An 18,368-nucleotide genomic window follows, 5' to 3' on the forward strand; every position below is an offset into this window, starting at 1 on the left:
TCTCAATTCAGATGGGCATCCTTCCCTGTTCCTGTCTGATTTTACCCTCCCGTGTGCCCACTGTTTAGCAGCCGGGCACACCTGCTGGCATGGAAGTAACTGCATGGAGTCACTGATTTGTGTGTCTTCCCTGTTAAGCCACAGCTCAACTCTGCAGCCATACAAGCTAACACAGGGAAGGCCACTGAGCAGGGGCACAGGGCGGTGAGCAAACTGGAGTGACACAAACAGCAACAGGAAAAGTAGCTTCGTGCACTTAGCACTTACAGTTGCAGGGTTCATCACAAGCTTATGGTGATAAGTCTCCAGCTTATCGATGACTCCTTCTAACAATGCTACCCGGGTATTCCTATTTCCCCCACTGGGCAGACAGGAAACATAAAGGTCAGGTCATTGCCGAGGACCATAAGTAGCTGGCTCCTGGGCTGTGCTTCTCCATCCTGCCTCTCAAAGCCAGAGTGAATCCGGCCTCGATGAAATTTCACCCACCCCTTTAGGCAGAAAATGGAGCTAATTTTCTATGTTGGTCACTCTGCTGACACTGTAACCATGATTTTGTGTTTCACGGTGATTTTGCTTTTTCTGCTGTTGTTGTAGTACAACATTTAAAGGGTCGGGGGAAAGAGTGGGTTCTGGGTGTCTGAGAATGTCGGTAAGCGAAAAACTACCAATCAATTAAAAGTTCCAATCAACTCAAGTCCTCTTCCTTCTTCTAACATGGTGACTTAAAAATCTTTAAGTAGTTTTCTTTCTCCCAAACTGTTAACTCTCCTGATCAAATGCTTATTTGATCAAATCTGAACACAGTTGTACACATATTGATTCCTGATTTCCCGCTAATAACTTCCAAGTGACTTCCGAGCCAGGAATCCCTTCCTCTTAGGTACCCACCTTTTGACCTTTGGAGTGACTATAAAAATCATCTGGCCAGACATCCTTCCCAAACATGACATCGTCATTCAGGTAAATAAACTTCTGGGACAGCCCTTCGATGCGATGAATGTGACTTTCAATAGCTGGTGAACTAAAGGTAGGCAAGTGGCTCAAATTTCGAAAAACATCCTTAGAACAGAAAAATACAAGAGAGAAAGAGGGTGGATGAGAGGGTGTTTTTCTTTTATTTTTGGTTTTGGAAGGAAGGCAGGCACATGGAAGAATTAAAGGAAGGTGGAAATGGAGGTGAGGAGGGTGAAGGGAATGAAATCAGGGAAAAGTAAAAGAACAGAAAAGACAAAACAGAAAACCACAGCCTTGTGATATACAGAAAGCCACATACCTGGTGTGTTACTATCGTCACTCGAGGATTATCAAGGTTCAGCCAGGACGGAATCTGCCCATTGGTGACTATGAAAATATTCCGAACCCACGGCGCATGCCTCTCGATAGATCGCAGTGAGTACCTCAGTTCTTCATTATCTTCAAAACGGCTGGCAGAAACATCTTCATCCTGCTTGGACTGAGAAAAACACCTGGTGCTCGAAGATGTAAAAGAGCCCTGAAGTCGCACCTCCCCGTGTCTCCCTGGGCCTCTCTGCTCTCAGGGTGCTCTGGCAGACTTTTAAAGACCCTGTCTTACTTTGAAACATTATGAAAACTGCAAAAGACTCAGCTCAGTTACAACAGCAACACAGATACACAGCATTTCTTTAACACACTTTTTTAGAAAAGGTTCTTGGATCTGATTCTTGGTCACTTCAGGTAATATTAACCAATGGCAGGGACTGGAACATTAGAAAAGTCCCAGTCAACTCAAGTCCTCTTCCTTTTTCTAACATAGCAACCTATAAATCTTCTAACAACCTAAACCGACTCAGGTTTTGAAAGGATCTCTGCATCCCTTACCTGGCTGATGGCACTCAGATCCCATAATAAATACGCAGGACTTAGGGTCAGTTCTTTCCCGTCGATGGTCATGTTCTTCTTAGTCTGCTTATTCAGTTCTTGGAAATCTTTGGGGTTGTTCAATTTTAGGAGTGCTACACTGGCCTCTGAGTACAGGTGCAACTATAAAATGACAACAGGGTTACCGGGGGAAAAACTGAGCCCTAATGAAGAGACACCTTGAAATTCCCAGTTTAATCTTTAAACTTTAAATATATATATAAAACATAGGCTATGTATTATATATAGTATACATCTAAATATATATTATACGTATTTAAAGATTAACTGTCTCATACGTATACAAAGGAATATTGCAAGCCAATATCACCAAAAAAAAAAAAAGAAAGAAGAAAGAAAGAAAGAAAACCTAAACAGGTCAGATGCTTTTCCCAAATGAATGGAATGGGCCGGGAATTAAGAACAAGAGGGAGTGGCAGGGCCCTGGCGAAAGGGACATCTCAGGCCCCATCTGAAAGCTGCAGCCACTACTCAATGCCACCCAGTGCTGCCAGATCTAAGAGGACAGGAAATCTCCCAATTTCCTTTTTAAAAAGTATTTAAAACTTTTTAGTTAAAGTTGGCATTCAATAGAAATCTCTCAACTTTCAATGCCAGCTCAAATGATTTTGATTGTCATACGTTCCAACACAGCACATCTGGTCACCGGTCTATGACCTGTGTTCTAAAATACTCTGTGTTCTGCTTACTCTGGGGGAAAGCCCTGCAGTGTAACCTCGCTATAATTGGTGGGGACCATGTCTGCTGGCAGGGCGTCCGGAGAGCTTTTGTGCCCACACGTAAGATGAATGAGTGTCTTTGGCAGAGCTGACTGACGTGCTTCCAAAAGCACGTTTGGGGGCAAAGCATTAGAAGTAATCATAAATCTTTAAGAGGGAATATCCTAAGCATTAACACGTTTTTTGTTATCGATGTGAGAGACACACTGATCAGTTGCTTCCTGTACACGCCCTGAGCTGAGCCGTGATTGGGCCTGCAACCCAGGTAAATGCCCTTGACCAGGAATCCAACCCTGACCCTTCAGTCCATGGGCCCATGCTCTAACCATCGAGCAAATGGGCTAGAGCTTAACACATTTTATAAATAGGCTTCCCTACCTCTACCCAAGTCCATAACACCCTTGATGTTTATGTTCTAAGCCTATAATACATTTTCCTATGAAAGAGGCCTTTCAGAGCTTAAAAAGCCAGGAAGAGGATTGAAAACCACTAATTGAGAACAGCAAAATCCTTCTGCTGAAATGACTCTTTCTAACAGAGCCTGGGCTTTGTTTTAAATTTATAAACCAGAAGCAAACACAAATTCCTATGGCCTCCGATTAAGCTCTTGTATTTGTAACATGACTATACTTAGCTCATCTTTCAAAGGTTTCTGAGTTTACATAGGCCCCCAAACTAAAAGTTAGAGTTAGAATTTTATTTCTCTTTTCCCCTTTTTATTATGTGGGCCATTCACTCTTACCAGAAATGCTTGCTTGCACGTGTAACATCTTCCTAACTAAATACGTTCTTTCACCTTGGCAGTGCCTGGCATACACTAAGCATTCACTAAATGAAGGTCAGCTCTCATTGCTGCCACCATCCTGCCTCAGGGCAAACAGTCTTCTACCTGGGAACCTACAGAGCCTCACTATCCACCCTAGGCCTCTACTGCTCCTTCTCTACCTCCCTCCGAGGCTCTCACAGCACCTCTTTGGGCTCCCTGGAGTATAAAAATCACTACTCGAGAATACATCAATATAGTGTTATCATATCCTAATTTAATTTTAAAATTACTGGGGAAATAGCTGTATCTTGATCTCTTCTTCCAAACTGCTTTTATTCTGGAAAACTATTTTGAAATTTCACAGACAGTTTCCTAAGTATCAATGGAATTGAACCAATGTGAGAATGCACTTGAGAGCGTTGGGAAGATTTTCCACCTGCTCTAACATACGTTAAAGAAGTAAACAAGAACAAATATCAACAATCAAGCAAAAACCCAATAGTACACAATACTTGGAAAGAGATGAAAAGTAAAAAACATAAGGGAATATTTGTGTATGAAAAAGAATTTCTGCCACTGTAACCAACCAGGTTTTGAGTAGTGAAAAAGGTTGGGAAGAAAGTATCCTGGGCTAGCCACTAGGTGGCTCTCCAGTCCTGGACACAGTAATTACTTTTCCTGAAGAGACAGGAGGGGTACTGAAGCGTGATTGTAGTGAGTGCCAAAGGCTGGGGTTCTCAGCGTGGGCAACTGCTTCCATATGTAGCTTCTTACTTGAAATTCTAAGTTTATCTAAATTCTTTAAATCATAAGTTTCTCAAAGAGAGAACAACTGGACATCTACCCCCTGCAGACCCAAGAAGGGACAAGTTAGAATGACAGAGAGATAAAGCATGCTATCTTTAAGTCACTAACACTTCCATATGTTTGTTACTGTGGCATTTGCAAGAATGATGTGCCTCCCCTGGCTGATCTGGCTCAGTGGATAAAGCGTTGGCCTGCGGACTGAAGGGTCCTGGGTTCGATTCCAGTCAAGGGCACATGCCCGGGTTGTGGGCTCGATCCCCAGTGTGGGGCATGCAGGAGGTAGCCAATCAATGATGCTCTCTCATCACTGATGTTTCTCTCTCTCCCTCTCCTTCCTTCTCTGAAATCAATAAAAAAATATATATTAAAAAAAGGAATGATGTGCTTGATACGTCCATATATGAGATAATATATGGTTAGGGAAAAAACATACCAGCTAATAAAACTGAAAAACAAATTAGCTCCTTCTAGTGATCCAACAACTCAAACCTACTACATCTTAATATGTGCTGGTGGTTTTCTAAAACTTAAATCAGTTCCAGAGTTGTTTAACCTGCTTATATCTTTATTTTAGGAATAAAACCAAAAGAAAGGGTGTCGTGCTTTAAGAGAACAGGTGCATAACCAGTTGAAGGGAAGTCACTAAAAGAAGGGGCATGAATACAATATTCTGTGACCTTGAACATGCCCTGAACAGAGGTCCAGGCAGGACAATATGGTGTTCCCACTCTGCCCGCACTGTTCTTCCTGCTGAACCATACAACTTGGTCAGCCTTCAAGGACCCCGGGCAGCCTCTTTCTCTTTGAAAATGTCCCCCATGTCTCTGATCCACACAGACCTCTCCTGTCTCTAAACGCCAACCTCAACTCTAGACTACTCTTCTCTTGTTTTGCTACTTGAACACTTACTATGCAAACATACTGCCTCCCAAAAGAGATTACAAATAGCATGAGGACAGCCCCATGTCCTCCACTTCTTCTGCACACCCACCCAGCAACCACTATCATGGAATTAAACCAAATGTGAGAATGCACTTGAGAGCGTTGGGAAGATTTTCCACCTGCTTTAACATATGTTAAAGAAGTGAACAAGAACAAATATCAACAAACAGGCAAAAAACCACCAAAAATGAAAATGTCTAAAAAAGCAGGAGGATTTAGAACGAGTGAGCTGAAAATAAAGACCAATAGACAATCTAGTTTCCCAAAAGGTGAATTCTGTGTCCAGCACATACAAAAATTCTACAGATCATAAAAGAATTCACCTCAAGGTATCTCAAACTAGAAAGGCTTTGATAGAAAAGATTGATTTATTAGACTATAGTCCTCAGTAAAGTTTTTATGAATTCAAATCTATTACCTGGTAAAAAGAAACCATTTTCCTCAAGTCCCACCTCCCCTCCAGAGGGTGTAGGAGTGCAGATTTTGGCTTTGATCTAATCAGAATAATAAAGGCAAAGGGCATGAATATAGCCCTGGTGCCATAAACCTAGTGAGGCCTATGGATAATCATACTGGCTGACCCGTTTCCCTTTGTAGTCCAAGACAGTGTATGTGGTGATGATGGGGGTGGGGGTGGGAGGGTGGGGGCGAGCAGGTTATAGTCACAGCCTTTCTTCTTGCTCATTCTTCAACAAGCATTTCTTGAGTGGCCCCCTAAATGCCAGGCCCCAAGATAATCACTAGGCATACAAAGGTGCACAGGCACTATCAGTGAGGGGCCTGGGGCAGAACAGAGCTCTCGATGGCCAGACCTCCTGGAGGAACTGAGAGGGCAAAATGGTTCAGCTGCCGAGGCCCTGAAGTCCATGCCTAACGGCCCTTTCCTCCCACATGCCACAAAGCACCTCTAAGGAAACATCACCCACACAGAGCTCAGAGTTTCCTTCCTGAAAAAGCTTGCTTCTCCCACTGAAGCTCTGAGTGTGGCTAATGCCATCGCTCCCATCTTCTCTAGAAACACCCACTTCCCCTTTCATTTTTCCTTCCCTCTCCCCCAGCTAAGTCACCAGGTCATGCTGAGGGGCTCTCTCTGATGTTTCTGGAACTATTCTCATCCTTGCACCACTGACAAGGCACTTGCTGAACCCAACTGTCTTGCTGGGCTCAGGCAGCAGTGGCTAAACTGGTTTTCCTGCCTCCAAAGTCATCTTGTCTAACCCCTAACTGCTACACCTTTTCCTGCTGTGTTTCTCTGCCCCGGCTGGTATTGCTCAATGGTTAGAGTGTTAGCCCATGCACCAAAGGGTCTCGGGTTCGATTACAGGCAAGGGTGAGTAACAGGTTTGCAAGTTAGATTCCTGGCACCTGTTGGGTGGTGTGCGGGAGGCAGGCAATCAATGTGTCTCTCTCACATCAATGTTTCTCTCTCTCTCTCCCCTTCCTCCAGTCTCATTTCCGCTCTGAAAATCAAAGGGAAAAAAAAATCCTTAGGTGAGGATTTAAAAAAAAATGTACAGATATACCTGTTTCTGTAATTCTGTAACCAATAGCTAGGAAGCCAAGAAGCCAAATAAATATGGCTGAAATCAATGTTAATCTATGGTTTTATCTACCTAAATCAATAGCAAAAATAGTTCAGGGGAAAGAGGAATGTAACATATATTTTAAAAGAACTGCAGATTAAGAAAGAATTCAACCCTAATCTAGCTGGGCACTACCATATTTCCAAGTACCTTTAAAAAAGTAATGGAGGAAAATATGAAAAAAAAACATATAAATGTCATTCATGTTATCATTATTTACAAAGATTGTACAATGTATCTTAAAACAGTGAAACACGTGGGAAAAAAGAAACAAGCTGGGGAGAAGAGTATAAAAAACATGGTCAGAACAGGTACTAAAGTAAGACCTCCCCCACTATCAGCTCTCCCCCGCCACCTCCAGGTCCGTCCTTCACCTCCAAATTGTTCAATGACACCAACAGGAACAAGAAGTAAGAATCAGTAAGCTAAACACAGTGGCAGAATTTAACACTTCTTGGTAATATCAAGAAAACCAGGGCCTAACAAATTCTGAGCCAAGAACCTTATGCCCTCTCTTTTAAGAGAAAAGACATCCACGTTTTACAACCTGGAAGGTTTCCAACGGACAGCAGGCATACTAACATAAGGTCAAATGGAAAGTATACCCACAGGAACTGGGCCCTAAATCAACAAGGCAATTGGCTCTGAAAACAACACAAACTCAGTTTCTCCAACGCCTCCCTTCCCCAACAATTCAGTTCTCTGCCAAGTTTTTCACAGAAAAAAATGTCTAAACTAAACTTCTGTTTTCAAACTGACAACACTTTCAAGCTGACACCTCAGCACGACAAAAAGCATCTCTCAGGCAATGAACAAAGGAGAGAATGCTTTCCTTGCTGGCGATTAGCACAATTTTAAAACATGAAGAGTCCATCAAGAGTGCTAATGTTGTGAAGGGTGTGCAAGAAACCATGATCACAGACAACTGAAGAGGTAGAAAAACTGTTGTTCATGTGAATAAAAGAAGAGCAGTTAGCCAGTGACAGCCAATTTGGAGACAGTGATATATGAACAAGCTAAGATGCTGCATGCTGACCTGAAAGGCATCCCTAGACCTAGACCGAATGCTAAAAGTGATTCGTTTAAGGCTAGTAAGGGGTGGTTCGATAAATTTAAGAAGTGTTTATTTATAGATTAAACAGTACATTAGATATGTACTGTATATGAGAGAGGTTAAAAAGGGAATCATTTGTGGGTCTGGAATGGATTAATTCAATTTGCATTATTTCTAATGGGAAAAAAGGATTCTGTTTTCGAACAAATCACTTTCTGCAACAGCCTTCCAGAAAGAATTAAGTTCGAGAACCGAGGTTCCACTGTAAATGCAAAAGGCATGTCACAGGGCAGCCTCCACAGTCAACTCTAACAAAGGGCATCACTGGTCTAGCGTGAGGAGTTAATAAATATAAATCCTAAATATGCTAATGGCTCAATTAGCTATTAAATGAAGGGAGGTTTCACATTATCAAATGTTACAAATATCTGAAGCACACTCCCTTTGAGTAACAACACCTGACACATAGTAGAATTCATTTGTTAAATAAATGATCCTGCTTCTGAGAAACCTGCAACCAAATAAGACCCGTAAGATTTTACCCAAATGAAGAGTAAGGAGTGAGGATCTCCTATAAACAAAAGGCTGTCTCCATACTGTGGCAGAATAGAGACCCACTTTGTTTCTTACGATTGCAGCTCTCCTATGAAAGAAACGGACCACAAGAAAAGAGTCATGCATTAAATGAGATGTTTGTACTGGGTGTTCTATTGTCTAGGTTCTTACCAGTTTTATTTTAGAAGAAAGATTTTCTGGCAATTTTGCTTTTAGTTGATTTGTCTCCTTGAAGGTCGGTGGAAACCCACTCAGGAAAGCCAAATCTTGCATTAGCACTAGCCCAGGGACTTCTTTATCTGTGGTCTAAAATAAGAGGGGAAAAATACAAGTCCCTTTCCACATCACCAGGCTGGTGAAATCTTACAGCTGAGAAAACCAGCAAAGATCTATTATATCATACAAGCTTCGAAGTCAGAGTTAAGATTACTTAGATCAACATTCATTAATACTAGCAAGAGAAAAAGTAAACATTAAAAAGTGTCTCAAAGTAAACCAGCTTTATTACTCATACTTGCATTCTAGTCTACTGCAAGAACAAAATTAATTTAAAATAACATACCAAATAGCCCCTCCAAACTGTCTGTTTGCTGTTTCCCTTAAAGGTTTCAGCATGGGCGTCTTCAACTACAATAAAGAATACAATAAACAAGCCAATTTTTAATGAATACTTAACTATAACATCTGACAGGACACTGTACAAAGCATTTTGAGAGCTGATAAAACAGTATAATACATGGTCTCAAAAAAGGTAATTAAGGGAGACAAAACCATCCAACAAAAGTGGAACGATGTAATGCAGTGTGTAATTGATGTTAAATTTTGCAATATAAAAGGAGAGATTCATGCGGGCAGCAGAGACATGGAAATGACAATTTGACAGAAATCACAGCTGTAGGAGCAAACAGAAGGGAGCTCCTGGAAGCCAGGCCAGTGGCATTTAAACTAACAGTGGGGACCCACTGTAGATCCTAGGGTTCCTCAAGAGTCACAACGAACTGAGGGAATGCTGAATAGATTATATTTTTAAAAGGTTAAATGATAAATTCTTATATAACGACCTATACAGTATTGGTCATTTTAGCTCTGGCTCCCCCTTTTATTTCTTTTTCTGCCTCTGGCTCTTTAAGAAAGGATCTGCCATCCCTGACCGAGATAACTGAGGATGGATGATAAAGAGTGAGCCTGTGTCCCACTATAAATGTAATCTCCACGAAGGCAGGAATGTGTCTTTTTGGTTCTCTGCTGTATCCCTATTACCTAGAACAGTGGTCGGCAAACTGCGGCTCACGAGCCACATGCGGCTCTTTGGCCCCTTGAGTGTGGCTCTTCCACACAAAATACCGACTTCGGCGCATGTGCGCACATACAGTGCAATTGAAACTTCGTGGCCCATGCGCAGAAGTCAGTATTTTGTGGAAGAGCCACACTCAAGGGGCCAAAGAGCCGCATGTGGCTTGCGAGCTGCAGTTTGCTGACCACTGACTAGAACAACAACCAACTCAGAGCAGTGGCTCAACAAACCTTTACTGAATGAATAATATAATAAGTAGAGCAGTCAAACAGAAACCCAAGTGGGAATTCAAAAAACAGCTTTTAGAAGACTACAGTTTAATGCAGATTTTTACGAACTATAGAAATGATCCCTGAAAGTATAGTCTTTAATGCAGATTTTTATTAATCAAAATCAAGTCTTTGCTATGCTATAAAATTAATGGAGGAAAATCCAAGATTCTCTCCATAGGTGTTACAACTGAATTATAATTGTTAACATATTGTCCTTTTTTTTTTCTTCAGGTGAAATGTTTTCAGAGTACCTTAATTTAAGGACATCTTCATTTAAAAAACAAACAAAGCTAACTTTAACCAAATAATAAATCAGATAACTTGCTATAATTTGTCAAAGATTATCCCTTTACTTTCCCTATATATCTAAAATACAACAAATAGAAATACTTAGGTTATTTATACTAAATAGTGCTCGTCGAAGCGAGCACAAAAACTGAATTTCTTTAAAACTGCATCATTTCTGTTCCACTCAGAATTTTTAAATTCAAACATCCAATGGTAACATGACTTTGAAATACCCACAAGAAGACCTTACCATTCTTAGTACTATCGAAAACAACAACTGAAACATTAGTCGAAGGGTTTTTTGGTTTTGCAACATTGAATACGTCGCTGGCAAGATGAAAAGAAGGGTAAAGAGATGGCAGGTCCTTCAGTGTGACGTTGGCCGGCAGGGCTGGGTCCAGGACAAGCATTGGCACCTTAATGCAGTGTGTCAGCAAGCATTCCAGCTGCTTCTCACTGTAAAGAAACACCAACACCCTCACAACAACATTCCTGAAAAATCAATCAACACTAAAAACCTGGTTGGTACCACTACATTTCCCAGATGTTTGTCTAATAGCCTATTAAAAATCATCTACATATAAATAAAGGCCTAATATGCAAATTGTCCACTCAGGAGTTTGACCAGGAGACTAGGAGTTCAATTGCTCACTATGCGATGACATGCGGTAACTACCAGGGGGCGGCATGGAATGAAGGGAGGCCCTGGCCAGCAGTCGGAAGGCCCCAAAAGGCCCTGATCGCCGTCCAGGCCTAGGGACACTACCCGTGCACGAATTTTGTGCATGGGGCCTCTAGTATTTTAATAAACAAGGAATTTTATCTCAAAAATATAAAACTTAGTAACTTAGAAGTATGATATATAAAATCTTTAAACAAGTGCAAATCTAAAGATAGAGCTTTCAAATTTCTATTAATAAAATGACTGCCACCAAAATTTAATAACTCAAAGTAGCATCAAAAAATAGCATTTCATTACTATCATTTTAAAGATCACTCATAATTCCAGTAAAGCCCATTAGGCTGAATAGAAAGCTGATAAATTCTGTTTGATAGAGTGTCATCATACTACTCACAACTTACCAAGTTCAATTAGAATACAATCAAATATATTGGATATGATACAACACTGATGCAAACAAAAGTAAATGATATAAGGTTCTAAGATAATTTCATATGAGACATTTCTATCTACACCTAAAAAATACCTAGAATAAACATGTTATCTAAACAAACGAACAGGCAAAAGACAGAGCTAGAGAATTCACAAAGTGATAGCTATGACTCTAAATAAAATTGTCCAACCTAATAATTAAAGAAATGCAAAAGAAAACAGTGTTTACTAAATTAGCACCCTTCAAAAAATAGTGACTCAATGTTAGCGCAAGCACAGTAAACCTGTTCCTCTCCAAAACTGTTAGTGTCACCATAAATGTTCACCATTTCCTCTTTGGAAATACATATACTATAGATCCATATAGTAAAAAAACATACACATGCTTCTTCCTCAGTAGTTTACTTCCATGAATCTAGTCCAAGTAGGAGAAGAGAAACAGGAAGAATAAATAAACCCACACACAGAAAATGCCAGACCCCCAAAAAATATCTAAAGTATTGACAACAGTAAAAATATGTAAGTGTCCAACATTTAGTAAATTATAGTACAGTTACTTTATGGGGTAGTATACAACTATTAAAATTGCAAAGAAAGAAGCATGAAGATAATTTATCAACACAGAAATATGTATGATGGTATAAAATTTTACAAATAGGATAGGATACAAAATTGTACATAGATTACAAATTATAAGTATAAAAGCATGCATGAAAAGAGAATAAAATGATCATAGTTATTTAATGAAGACCACAGAATTCTGCATATTCTTTTCCCTTTCCTCTCAACTTTTCTGTAATGTTGCATCATTACTTTAAATAATTTAAAAGGCATTTAAAAATAATAGTATTAACAGTAGTATATATAAGTAAATATAAGTGACATAAACAGATGATTCAGAAGGTACTTCTGGATCTCAAAATTGCTCAGGATCATTTTTCTATGAATAATTATTTTATTTTTAAGTCTAATGGTTAAGTGGGGAAGTGGTCATTAACAGAGATTTCCACTTCTCAGTGAGACAGTCTTGTTTTAAGGATCTAAGTCAGGTATGATTCAAATCAAGATAGATATCTCAGATTTTTGTCACTGAGCTAAATTCCCTTCCTAGTCCTCAAATATAAGACATACAACTTCAAAAAAAAGAGACATATAACTTCGACAGAATTTAAAGGTAAGAAAATATACATTAAGTACATAATTAAATAATGGATATAAATGAAACACTGGAGTTAGAGTTTAAGTGGACCAAGAGAATAGTACACCAAGACAGATTAATGTGAATGACAGAGAAGAAAAACCTTTCTAACCCTTCCAAAAAGAGATAAAGCTTTGGTTAGTTAGTTACAACCCAAATAACCAGAGTCCTCAATCAATTACACCTTTGACACTAAAAAATTTCCCATCTAATGAATGCACAGTAATTTGGGGGTCAAAAACTAGCTGTAAAGGGACTGAATAGGAGTAAAAAAGTTAACACAAAATACTGTGTTCCCAACAGAAATGGGTGTGAACCTGGAAGTTTCACTTCAGTCCTTCAATTTTTCATTCCTGAGAGAAAAATCAAACTGCTTACCTCTTCTTAGTTGGTTCTGTTGTGTTCTTCCCAAGGATTTCTCTAATGAAAGCAAACACATTTCATTACATATGCATGGACCAGTGCTGGCCCTAAATGTGAATAGCAGATGACTTACAACATTGATTTTCTTGGTTACCCCACTGTAACTAACCAATAGAAAGTGCTATAATGCTTGCGACATTTAAGGTACATTATAAATTATACATTTCAATGATATATGATCAACAAATATTGTCAGGTACCTTCCACAGTAATCAAGACAGATTACTTAAAATAGAAGCTTTTACATCTTACTAAAGGGTGTCCCAAAATTCACGCAAGATTTGAATTTTATGCCATTTGTGCCGTAAGGGTTCCCAATGGAAAAAAAAAAGATAGCGTGACAGCTGACAGTTCAGGGTTATTAAAAATGGAGAGCTACACGAATGAATAACACGTTTTCATTGTTAAGCAATATTTTAAAAATAATGAAGGTTTGGCAGCTACAGTTCGCAATTTTCGTGCAAAATATGGTCGGAATAGTGATTTAACTTCATCAACTGTGAAGAGATTAATTAAAAAATTTAGGGAGACTGGATCAATTAGTAATCTTAAACACTCTGGCCATCCTTCAACAAGTCGTTCAACACAAAACATCGAAGCAGTTCGTGAGAGTGTTGCTGAGAGTTCAGGGACATCAATTCGGCACCGTGGTCAAGAATTGGACATTTCGAGAAGCTCTCTACAGCGTATTCTCACGAAAGATTTGCATCTTCATTCTTACAAAGTTCAATTGACTCAAGAACTGAAGCCTACTGACCATGCACAGCAAATAGAGTTCGTTGAATGGATTATGGAACAACAACAAGTGGATGCTGATTTTTCTAACAAAATCATCTTTGGTGATGAGGCTCATTTTCATCTTGATGGCTTGGTTAATCGACAAAATTGTCGCATTTGGGGTTCAGAAAATCCACGAGTGATTGTTGAGAAACAAATGCATCCACAACATGTCACTGTTTGGTGTGGATTTTGGGCTGGAGGCATCATCAGACCATTCTTCTTCGAAAATGCAGTTGCTCAGGCAATAACAGTTAATGTGCTCGCTATCGCGACATGATAATCCATTTACCCGATATGCTATTCCATACATAACCCTATACTGTATACTTTATAAATCAATAAAAAATTTACAATTTTAATTATAAACCTGTGTTTTCTATCAAAATTACTTCTTGCGTGAATTTTGGGACACCCTTAGTAAAACATGGTACCAGGCTGTCAAAGCTGTTTTCATGCCCTGGAAAGGTCTTCCATCATTCTCTAACACTGAGAGAAAGACTATTTGTTGCAGTTTAATCTGGCCAATGACCTGCGACTGGGTGGCACCCATTACATTCACAAAGGAGTGAATGGAGTTCTCAGCAAACACTCCTGAGGAATCAGAGGGGAAATTACATCAGCGAGGTCCCTAGCTCAGAAGGCTCTCCAGAAGCCCACTGTACCTACCTTTCCCAGATAAAGTAAATAAAATGAAATTCCACATTAAAAAGAATTACCAAGTTTTTAGTTCCATAGTATATTAATTGATATTAAAAGGGAATATATTTTTTACTGCCATTATTGAATGGAAAACATTTAAATCTCTAGGCCTGTTTTCTTTTTCAAGGGACCAATCTAACTTACTGTATAAAATGCAATGAAACCTCATTTCTTGAGGATGCCTGTGACTCAGATTGAGCAGGAAGTCCAGATCTCCTCTGGGAGGGCCCTCAGAGACCAAGGCCACCATGGAGTGCCACAGTCTAAAATGACCATCTAACAAAGTGAGGTCAGGATCTCACCAAAGTGGCTGAGTCCCCTTTAGGCACCAAGAAACCAGGGTCAGACATATGGCTGCCAAGATCTTGCAATGGCATGAATCTGAGATGCAGATTTTTGTTTGGATGGCTTTGTAAATGTCACTTTACCCCTCTGAGCAGTACTGTTACTTGTAGAATGTTGTGTTTTGCTTTTCAAACCTCAGGTTTACCTCATAGCTTTCTGCTCCTCTTCCATCTGTTCCCTGACTTGATGCAGTTCCTTCAGTAGTTCAAGGTCGGTGCCATTCACCCAGGTGTACACCACGTCGATTGGCATGGGCAGACAGAGCCTAGGGCAGACCCACAAGTCCTCAAGCTCATATGCATTTTTCCAATATATTTGAAGAGTATGTCAGGTTTAAACTTAGAGGTCATGAAAAAAATGAATGAAAAGGTAATTCCAGCTTGGCATAGATCACAGAATTGCACATTTCAAACTGGAGCTGAGGGACAAATACATGCTGGAGGACTTTATGCAGTTTATGTACTTTATGTAGTTGGCATCATTTGGTCCTCTCAACCACCTTGTAAAGGGACTGCTATCACTCCACATTTAAGATTGGGGAGAGGGGATGGGAAGAGGAGGTCTTAGAAGTGCACATCAAACTGATAGATTCTCAGTTTAGTGAAAATTGGTATTCAAATGCAGCTAAACATAGAAAAGAATTAGAAGCTTAAAATGACCGAAGAGTTACCAAGCAGTCCAGAATGAAGACCTAGCTCTATTGAATGCTTAGCCTTCCTGTTCCTCGCTGCCCCCAAGTCCTAGAATGTCCCTCCCCTAGAATGTAAGCTCCAACAAAGCAGGAAACTTCCGTTTTATTCCCTGAAATACCCAATAGATTAGAAGAGTGTCTGGCACATGGGAGCTGAGTACATATTTGCTGAATGAGCCAATGATTTCTATGAGACACTAGCACAGAACTTTCCAAACATGCTCAAATTGTTTCCTCATTATCCTCAAAATAAGGAGTCAGACAGGCTTTTAATTCTTTGTTATTGTTGTTTTTGCTCGTTTAGTGTGTGTGGGGGGAGGTTGCTTTTAATTCTTGAGTATCCTTTCTAAGCCTCATCTTAGTGTTTCTGTTCAGGTTGTACCCCTGATAAAAGCTTTCTTTCCCTTTCTTTCATCAACTTACCCAGTCCTACCCATCTTTCAGGGTCTGCTCTAGACGTATGACACAGGAGTTCACAGTGACATATGATATATACTTTGAATGGTTCTGTGTATAGTTTGGTCTTTTCCAAGTAACGGCAATGGTACAACTTCGTCCCTTCGCCTTTCCCTTCCCCTTCCCCTTCCCCTTCCCCTTCCCCTTCCCCTTCCCCTTCCCCTTCCCTTTCCCCTTCCCCTTCCCCTTCCCCTTCCCCTTCCCTTTCCCCTTCCCCTTCCCCTTCCTTTTTCTTTCTTTTCTGGCCAAGGATCAAAGCTTACTCTCCTTTTGTTTTCCTCACAGGTAGGCTCAGGTTAAGGCCCACAACAGCACAAAGGGCTCAAGAGCCTAACCAACCAAAACATCACGTCTTTGCTTGTGGCTACAATCATAACATGCAGCGCAGGGTTAATTATCTCATGGAAAATAAATGTGGTTTGGTGGGTAAATCTTTCCTATCATAAAAAAGGAAGAAAAATAGAAGTGACAATAAGTTTTAGCTTAAAAGAAGCCAGTGAGCCCTAGCTGGTTTGGCTCAGTGGAAGAGCGTCGGCTTATCAACTGAATGGTCCTGGGTTCGATTCCGGCCAAGGGCACATGCCCAGGTTGTGGGCTCAGTCCCCGGGGGTGGGGGGTGGGGGGTGTGCAGGAGGCAGCCAGTCAATGATTCTCTCTCATCATTGATGTTTCAATGTCTCTCTCCCTCTCCCTTCCTCTCTGAAATCAATAAAAATATCTTTAAAAAAAAAAAAAGAAGCAAGTGAGATGAGGAGAGAAAAGGAGTGTCTACTCATTCAGTGAATAAGTGTTTACTGAGCACTTAGTATGTGCTAGGCACTGTTCTAGATGCCGGGGATTCAGCAGTAAATAAAACAAAACTCAAATCTGTGCTTTCATGGAGCTTACATTCTAGAAAGGTGAAGACGTGAACTAAACCAAATATAGTCAGATGATGGCCAGTGTTATTATGGAGAAAACGCAGAAAATGGCGATACAAAGTGTGCCTACATGGGAGGTCAGTGGTAAACGAGGAAATCAGAAATGGCCTCACTGGAAGATGGCATTTCAGCAAAGATGGGAAGGAAGGGTGGAAGTAAGCCATGTGGGTAACTGGGGGAAGAATGGTCCAGAGGAAGGAAATGCCCTGTGCAAATGCCCCAAGGTGGACACCTATTGGCATGGTCAGAGGCCAGTGTGGCAGAAGCAATGGGAGCAAAGAGAAGAACAGGAGAGGAGGTGGAGTTAAAGAGGTACCAGGGGACGAAGGGCTTCATGGGAAAATGAGGAGTCACCTCACACTCAGGCCTGTGTGATGGCTAGACTAGCCCCTACCAACCCTCCAGAGTCAAGGCTCACCGCTGCCTGCAAATTAAAATCTAAACTCCTACACACTCTGCACCCTGTTTTCTAGACACCCCAACTGTCTGGCCTCACCCAAACAGGATAAGACCTTGCAGGCTTTTGTGCCTCTGAACATGCTTCCTCCTCTGCCTGAAATATCCTTTCTTTCATGCTTCTTTCAACCACTTCCTCCTTCCCAATCACCCTCTTCCCACTGCTCCCACGAAGAGCATGTACTGCTCCACATGCAGCTCCCACCGTGCTCTGTACACTGAGGAATCCTTAGCACACTGTGTTGGACTGTTTCTCAGTGTCCATCTTCCCAGTCTAGTTGCAGTATCTCTGGGCTGAGATGTTATGCATTCTGTGCCCTGCTTCATTATTTCCTCTCTGTCCTTTATCTTCAGGCTCTCTCTTCCACCGTCATGGTGTGCAAAACGCTTCCTCATGTGGGTTTTTTTCTGCATGTATCTATATCAATGGTTCTGAAATGCTAGCAGGAATCACAATCTCCTGTAGGACTTGTAAAACAGACTGCTGGGCTCTATCCCCAAAATGCCTAATTCACTAGGTCTGGCCTGGGGCCCCAGAATTCACATTTCTAACAAGGTCCCAGGTAAAGCCAATGCTGCTGGTCTGGAAATTCACTTTGAAAACTGCTAATTTATAGTTCACATTTTTAAGTAAAAAAACAACAACAACACAAAAACACTTGTCCACTAATATGTCAGTTCTATATGAGTTCTGCTTATTCATCACTGCATGCTTAGGTACAGTGCCTGGTACATGAATAGGGTTTAATATATACTTGTTAACTAAATAAATATTAGTTCATTCCCTCAACATACACTGGTCTTTTAAATGCCTCACATTACTCTCATGTGAATTATCTGAGGTCATCCCACTCCAACTTCTTGAGTTGCTTAGACTGAAAATTTAAAAAAACTGCTTAAGTAATTTATTTTAAAAATATTTTAAAAAGGAAAAAAAAGAACTGTACATTCCAAAGCTTGCCTATAAAAGTACTTACCTGCTATTAAGGATTTTTAAAGTAGAATCAAGAGATATCCATACATGTCCAAATGAGGAAAACAATGTTAGTACATAATGCATGTATGTACTGGTTCTTCTAAGGCTGTGTAATAAGATCAATGTAA

General features: G+C 40.4%; 1 protein-coding gene across 1 annotated transcript in view; it reads right to left on the reverse strand.

Moving 5' to 3' along the window:
• GNPTAB (N-acetylglucosamine-1-phosphate transferase subunits alpha and beta) overlaps positions 1 to 18,368 on the reverse strand; it is a 58,269-nt gene that overhangs the window by 20,327 nt on the left and 19,574 nt on the right. The window contains exons 3-10 of the mRNA XM_070410911.1: positions 14,887 to 15,006; positions 12,873 to 12,914; positions 10,433 to 10,638; positions 8,891 to 8,955; positions 8,500 to 8,634; positions 1,843 to 2,004; positions 1,277 to 1,456; positions 892 to 1,062 (exon numbers count right to left, since the gene is read on the reverse strand). Of these exons, the coding sequence (XP_070267012.1) occupies positions 892 to 1,062; positions 1,277 to 1,456; positions 1,843 to 2,004; positions 8,500 to 8,634; positions 8,891 to 8,955; positions 10,433 to 10,638; positions 12,873 to 12,914; positions 14,887 to 15,006 (1,081 nt within the window). The remainder of the gene's footprint in view (positions 1 to 891; positions 1,063 to 1,276; positions 1,457 to 1,842; positions 2,005 to 8,499; positions 8,635 to 8,890; positions 8,956 to 10,432; positions 10,639 to 12,872; positions 12,915 to 14,886; positions 15,007 to 18,368) is intronic.

The sequence above is a fragment of the Myotis yumanensis genome, unplaced genomic scaffold (genome assembly GCF_028538775.1).
Source record: "Myotis yumanensis isolate MYYU_CA2020_CCGP unplaced genomic scaffold, mMyoYum1.0.hap1 SCAF_3, whole genome shotgun sequence".
Taxonomy (NCBI): Eukaryota; Metazoa; Chordata; class Mammalia; order Chiroptera; family Vespertilionidae; genus Myotis; species Myotis yumanensis.